The sequence below is a fragment of the Egretta garzetta genome, unplaced genomic scaffold (genome assembly GCF_000687185.1).
Source record: "Egretta garzetta isolate BGI_Z169 unplaced genomic scaffold, ASM68718v1 scaffold46, whole genome shotgun sequence".
NCBI lineage: Eukaryota > Metazoa > Chordata > Aves > Pelecaniformes > Ardeidae > Egretta > Egretta garzetta.
Window position 1 is genome coordinate 1141180 of NW_009260268.1, and position 7457 is coordinate 1148636.

Genomic DNA, 7457 nt, shown 5'->3' on the forward strand with positions numbered 1-7457 from the left:
AAACTAAATTTCTCATTCCTTATGATCTTTAAATGACAAATGCTAAGAAAGTAGAAATACAAATGCAACCCAACTTCACGACTACATTCAAGTGGCAGAGCTTTTCTTTTTTTTTTTTTTTTACATTTCAACCTTTTACATTTTACACAACCACCAGCAATCAAAATAATAATTTAGCAACAAGCAGAATTAGAGCCAAAAATGTATGTTGGAGTGAGCCTGGAAAGTATGCAAAGGGTGAAAACAAGAAACGTTCTGTTCATCTAATACATGCAAGTTTTTTCCACGCAGAGCTCCGAAATCACCGTTTCTAACCAACAAAAACCCCTGACTTTTACAACACAATTGTTTCTGTAAAGCTCTACCTGAGAAAAGTATAACAAAAAACTTTTCTTTCAAAGATTTTTCCCTATCCTACTAGAAAAAAGTCACCAGTAACAGGAATTCCCTGAACAACTGGCACACTTTGAAGTTGCTATTGCTTTTATTTCACAGACCACCACCTGTCACTGTAAACACATCAGCTAATTGCACCAAGATAGCACTGTACCAGCAGGTGTATTTACCCACGTTGACTCCAACTGTCAAGGGAAAAAAAAAGAAGAGAATGAAAACACAGCAAATATTGTTAAATGCACAAACATCTAAAACTGTTTGCTGCCTGACACAGCAGCTCAAACAGTAAGAACAAAGCTAGTCATAAAATCCTGAGATACTGCCACACCTGCTCCACGGACATTCCAGTAATGTTCTTTTGCTGTAAATTTAATGGAACTTATGTGGAGGAATGAACAGACCTCCCAGTGAGAACATTTGTAGTTCAGTGCTTAACTTATTACATACTACTTGTTTATTAGAACTAAAGGAAATTCAACTATCGCTGATGTTCCCTCACACACACAGACTGCAGATAATAGAACTGAAATCCTACAAGCGTTTTGTTTCAAAACAAGGATGAACAGAGTTGTTAATGAGTTACAACCATCATGTAATAACTAAACCAAAACAAACACTAAAAGAATTTCTAAACTAAAAAGCAGTCAGTACCACTGTTGTTTTCACCCGGTGAAGACAGTAGATTCTTTCCAGTTTACGTAGTATTACTTATAGATTCCATCTGAAAGACCAACCTTGAATTCTCTGAAAATCTGAATTGTTTCTGATTGAGGGAGTTACAGATGAAAGGACATATTTCACTGTTTGTAGGTTACCACTGAAATGACAGGGAAGTTTTCTTAAATAAGTGCATACAAACCATTGTCAAGGTTCATATACATTGCTTTATTAAAGAACAATTCAATGGCATACAAAAACATGGCATAGTTGGCTTTATTAGACCACTGAGCTAAGATTCTTTTTCTGTCTCCATTGGATGAAGCAGTAATTTGGTAAAAAGTTTTAGAAATAGAAAAAAAACAAGCTAGCTAGAAGCTAATGAACTTAAAAAACCCCACAACTTGACAAGCAGGATGCATTCAACTGTACCACTAACTTGCAAATACTCATATTCGGTGTAGGTTTTTTTCTGCATTTTGTAGTAAAAGTTCAAGAGTAAAGACTTAAAGCCACAAAATTCCTTGAAATCAGAAACAGGAAGATTTTTTTTTTTTCAACCACAGCAGAAACTGTCAGGTTTTGCTTACTTTTGGCAAGGGTTTGTACTTGTATAAAGCTTTCTTAAAAAGCCTCACGTGTCTGCTAAGCATGAGAGAACAGCACTACTACTAACAACCTTTAAAGAAATATTTTTAATACAAAGTATTAAGCAAATTATTTTTTATATTCAGAATTCTATTAAACCACATGTAGTAGTACCTATGTCTCATGGAGACAAGTTCATGTATAGATGAGCTGACTATGCAGTAAGTCAGAATTGTAACTTAGTGACTTCAGGTACACTGTTACAGAGTACTTACGATCTTTCAGTGTAGGCACTCATAGCCTCTAGAGGCATACGCTAGTTAGCACAGAGTGGCATAACCACACTAGAAAGCAAGCCATGGATGTTCCCAAACTCTCTCAAAAACGAATCCTCACGGATTCAGCTGCAGCAGTTTGAGACATTACCACTCAGCTACCAGTACTGAACCACCTATGTTCACAATCCACAATGCTATCAATGTAACAATCATTGGGATTTTATTAATCTATTTGCACTTAAGTGCCTGAAGATACAGCAGCCATGGCAGACAGGTTGCAAGTAGGACAGGTAGAAAACTTATCTTAAACCACTGCAGATATATTCACTAAGAGCTTCTTTGACTAAAGCTTGTTGTGGCCTACAGTGAACACTATGCTACGAGATGCTCTAAAGATCCAGTCACAGAAGAGAATCACCAAATAAATTACTTCATTGATGGGAGTTCAACAGCAGGCCATTAAAGATCGCTATTCTAGTTTGAATGTGGTTTTGTTTTTTTTTTTCCAACTTTCCAAGATACCACCAACTCAGAACATAAGGCAACAATCATTCTAAAGCACAGTACATAAGCATCTAAACAACCTTGGAGGTTGTTATAAATGACACATTAAGGTGTGCTTTTATTACCCAATGATTTTATTCGAGTAGTCAGAGAATAATTAAAATGTTTATGACAAGACATGCTCATTTTACTTGCTCCCCCCTTTTAGCTCTTCCTAGCTCAAGTTTAGCAAAGATTCAATCAAATGATCAGCAAGCTACCAAGTTAAGGAAATAATCAAATAGATCTTCAAATACCTATGGAACAACCCTCGATGCTTAAGTTTTATTACAAATGAATCCTGGTATCTCTAGACACAGAAAGTGATAAACCCAGCTTAGTCAGCTGTAAGTAACTGTCACGCTCTAGGTATGTGACTGCTCCTTCACAGGGGTAGATGTGCTACAGGAAAGGACAAGCACACAGCATATTAGTGACAAGGAAATCACTGTGATTAAGATTCATAACCTAAGTTCCACTACAAAAAAAAGGTGACAGGAAGACTTCCACCTGTTCTTACATCCAGTTAGAGTCAACGCAATACTCGTTGAAGGCTTGTACTACCAGTGATGTTTAGATGTCCCCTCTACTCAAGTGTATTCTCAGCTGTTGTGAAACGAGTTAGAAAGGTCCACAGGAGATGCTCTTTATCTCTTAATTAATACTTTGAAATCTGCTCCACTACTCTTCAACCCCCTTTCCTTGCTTGTCAGCATTTGCATGCAATTTTCTTTTCAAGACAGAGGAAAACCAGGACTAAATCTTAGAAAGATGATTAAATATTCTCAAAATAAGTCATATGTGTAAAGGCAGAGCCCTTCCCGCTCCCTGCCTGTAATTCCAGATTTCTGCCAAATATGTTTTTAAATAGCAAAGCGAAGGTCTGGTTCAATGTTTACTACTCATCACTTTTGCCTACTTAGTACTTATGGAAACAGACAAGCAGTAAGAGCCATTAGACACTTGGTCTCTTTGCCACCACCTCTCCACTTTATGAGCTCTCTTTGAAAGTTCATTTTATGGTGACTAAAGCTCTACTTTCCCCCCAAAGCAGGTGAAATTTGGCATTACTTGGAAGTAAATATACAACAGATAACTTTTTGTGGTATTTAGAACCACAGTTTGATTGTCAGGTTTGCAAAAGCTTAAAAATGGAGTTGGGATATAAGGTAATGCCTACTAAATTCATGACGTAAGAGACCTCAGTAGTGAAGCACATCAATTTCAGCCACTTAGATGTAGATTTTCAAAACACAGATTAATTGCTTATGTTAACTTTGAAAGTGTCAGCCCTAACTATAATTTCTCCTTCTTTGGAGATATTCAAAACCTACCTAGACGATGTCCTATGCAACCTGCTCTAGGTGAACCTGCTTTAGCAGGGGGGTTGGACTGGATGATCTCTGAGGTCCCTTCCAACTCTTGCCGTTCTGTGATTCGCAACTATGTTCACTCCCCTCAAACTATGGAGTCAGTTTTTTAAACTTCGCTCTAGATTACAGTACCAGTGTACAATCATTTAGAAATAACTTACCAAGATAATTACATTAGGAAACTACAGATCAAGCTTAGTTGCACTACACAAAGCCATAATAAAGCAGCAGATACTAAAAACAGTGAAGTAGCAGCTGCACTGTCAACATACCTTTGTACTTGTTCACATGATTATGCAACAGGGGAAATAAACAACAATTTTAAAAAGTAACACCTGGGGAACCTCAGCACTTTCTTCCTCTAAAGAAATTAAATGCAATCTACTACTTGCTCAGTTGGCTGACTTAGCAAAGGGCTAGAAACCATGAAGTGAAACTGAGTGAATCCTGGAATTTTATTGCATGCAGCACCTAGGAAGGAAAGAAATAAAAAAGGTATAATTTGCTACATTTAGGATTAGTGTCTTTGTCATTGTACTTTATCATCTAAAGACCCAGTTACTAATTCTACCACAATGGTGTAATTATTCTTTTACAATCTGTTTAACCCAAGACATCTTGAAAGTATTTAATTTTTAAGTAAAAATACAGTGCTACTGACTGCTGTAGCGCAATTAATGCCCTTATAATACAATTCAAAACAGTAACGTACATTAGGAAAATCTTTCTCTTTCAATCCTGATTAACTTAATGAGTTCCTCCAACACTAATCTCTTAAACACAGAACTATGGGAAAGAAGAGATCAAAGAACAGCAATAAGCAGTCTAACTAAATAAGCCATGTTGATTAGCAAATTGTATTTCCTACTGATCTAAGAGTTCACTAATGAGATGCCTGGCACAATGACTGATCTTGGACTGCTTTGAAGCTACGCTTAACATTCACATTCTCCCTGCCTTATGCCATATCTAGGGGAGGCATAAGCATTCTTTTTTAAAACCTTCAAATTAATCATACACAGTCCAGGAAAACACGAAGGTCGTAAATATTTTTTATTTTTACTAAGACTTGCATAAATTTTGTGAAAGTCTAAGACATCAAAATGCAGAGGAAAAATTAAAATAAGTATCTCAAGTCCACACTAGGACACATTTGCCCTGCTAACCAGGATTTGGTATTATGAATCACCAGTATTGCTGCAGTGTTCAAAGAATAATTAAAGACTTCTGCTTTAAAATCCACCTTTGACTTTGTACTTCTGTGACCTAGTTAGGGTCAACAAGATTTGTCTGTTAAGCAAAATACATACCATAACTTCCAGTTGTATTGGCACAAATAACAGCGCCAAAGAACTTTGGAGCATACTTCTGGATTCTGGAAATAACTTTCTGACAGGCTACTGTTGGATCTGTTCCCATCCTCATATACTCCACAGCTTGGTAACTAAAAAAAACCACAACAACCCCGCACCCAGACAGTTAGCCATACTCAGGTTATGTATTCTAAAACACCACTGAGATTCCATTATTTAAAGAAACCAGGGTGTCACATGACAAACAATCTCTAGCCAAACTTCATATTGGTAATTATTACTCAAGTTCTACATGAAAAGTAATTAGAAACAGGACTAAAGCAGACTGCAAGATATCATCTATGCCATCTATCAGGACCAAGCCTGGGATAACCCTCTGGTCATTTGCAGTGGAAGAGGCTAAGCAACAGATCAGTTAAAGAATTGCAAAGAAGTACTTAAAGATTCAGTGGCTTTTATTTTTCATTGTGTGATTAAGTTTGACATTAAAAGTTATTACTAGTTTTCAAAATGGCCAATATCAAGGTAATTTTTTGAAGAAAATTGACCTCTGATATTATATTACATGCATTAAAAAAATCTTTCACAAAAAACTTGTTTCAGAAAACCTAAAACCTGATATATTTTCTTTATTTCATTAATACGAAGGTACAATGTTTTGATCAAGACTTTGCATGACTTTCAAATTTTTTGCAAGCCAATTTAAAAAAAAATCTCACTCTAAATGAAAGAGTAATCAAAATCAGCTTCCTTTGGATCTACAGTATCATTAGACAAATGACTATATAGGCATTGCTCAAGATTAATCAGCTGCATTGCCAAAATGTCCTCAGAGGCAAAAAAATTACTTTTGTTGTCATTTTCTTTCAGAACCTGAAGATTAAAAGACAACACATACAACTTACAAGCAAACAACACTAGATTTTGTTTTGATGAAAGTTGCACATACCAAGATCAACTCTTGTTACACTAAGACGTATCTACAGATTGATAACATCTATGGTTAATGCTAAGTACCACAGAAGAGAACACTCCTTGCATTTTGAGACTCCCTATTATCTTTGATATATTCTAACAATCAAATAGGTTCCGGTTATCTAAAGATAACTATCTGAATATAAAGCTGTATTTCACAGGGTTCTCTTCACTAGTCAAAAACTCAGTAAGATGTTACTATCTCAAAGGCGGCGGACAGAAAGCATTAGCAATTTTGCCCTTTATTTTACACTTCCTTCACTTCTGGTAGGTCAATTCTATTCTTTGTTTTCATGTGGGAAAACCTAAATAGCACGGATTAGGGAAGATCTGTATCTACAAGGAACCTGTCATTAACCATCTAGTCTGAGTTGTTTTCTAAAACCTGTTGGTGCCAACACAAAATGTTTTAAGCATCACAGCCAAATCCTTCAGGCCGCTAAACTGTAACGTAAGCTTTTATTGATTAACCTCACAGTGGAGCTCAACTCGCTACTACCATTGGTATCTGATACCTCAGGATAATTCATGAAGTTGTCAATTGCCTTTTATTTCAAGACTGGCTTGGAACAGCTTGAAACTCATTGAGGACATTTGTAAATATGCAACAGCTAGTAGGCATTCACAACTGCCAGAGTTTCAGAAAAAGCACCTGAGTAATATGAAGGCCACTGCAATATATTCCTTCAAGCATCAGTGCCCATTATGCTCAGCACAGACTTCCATAACTCATTCCCGCTGAGACCGACCCACAGGAATGACAGTCAAGTCCCAGCAATGAAAACAGTCGTATTTTACGCGGATTATGCAACCATGACAACAGCACTAAAACACCTCTTCCAGTTTCAAATTAGATGAAATTACATAGGATTGTTACAGTGACAGCTCCCCACCCTCCTGACTAATCCGAGACTCACTCCTCATCCTTTTTACAATTTGTAACAATTCCCACACAACAAAACACTTTGGAGGAGAAAGCTAATCAGTTGTGTTAAAAAGCATACAGGTTGGGAATATACTCATTACCTGCTGCCTGTTTGCTCACAACTTGGCAGTATTAAGGGATCTGTCATCAAGATATTTAAGAAGTGACTTCTTTTAAGACAGATCACAAGGCTGACTTGATTCTGCTCTTCTCCCTTCCATTCCTTCCTTTACTCCCACTTCAGTAGCCAGTTAAGTCAGACTTTTAATCAATTACTTAATTTGCTGAGTTCACGTTTTGCTAGAGAAAGCTAGCAAAGTCTGGCCTAAGGACAAACCTGGGTAAGAAGCGCATCATGATGTCACCGTCCCCAGTAGCTGCAGCTCCTCCAGCTGTACTATCCGCATAG

The 7457-nt window shown here is 36.9% G+C and overlaps 1 protein-coding gene across 1 annotated transcript in view; it reads right to left on the reverse strand.

Annotated features, from left to right (window-relative positions):
• Positions 1-281: 281 nt before the first annotated feature.
• Positions 282-7457, reverse strand: part of AGA (aspartylglucosaminidase) — an 18953-nt gene continuing 11777 nt past the window's right edge. Inside the window, exons 7-9 of the mRNA XM_035897729.1 lie at positions 7386-7457; positions 5146-5279; positions 282-4306 (exon numbers count right to left, since the gene is read on the reverse strand). The exon at positions 7386-7457 is cut by the window's right edge and continues 39 nt beyond it. Of these exons, the coding sequence (XP_035753622.1) occupies positions 4206-4306; positions 5146-5279; positions 7386-7457 (307 nt within the window). The 3' untranslated portion in view covers positions 282-4205. The remainder of the gene's footprint in view (positions 4307-5145; positions 5280-7385) is intronic.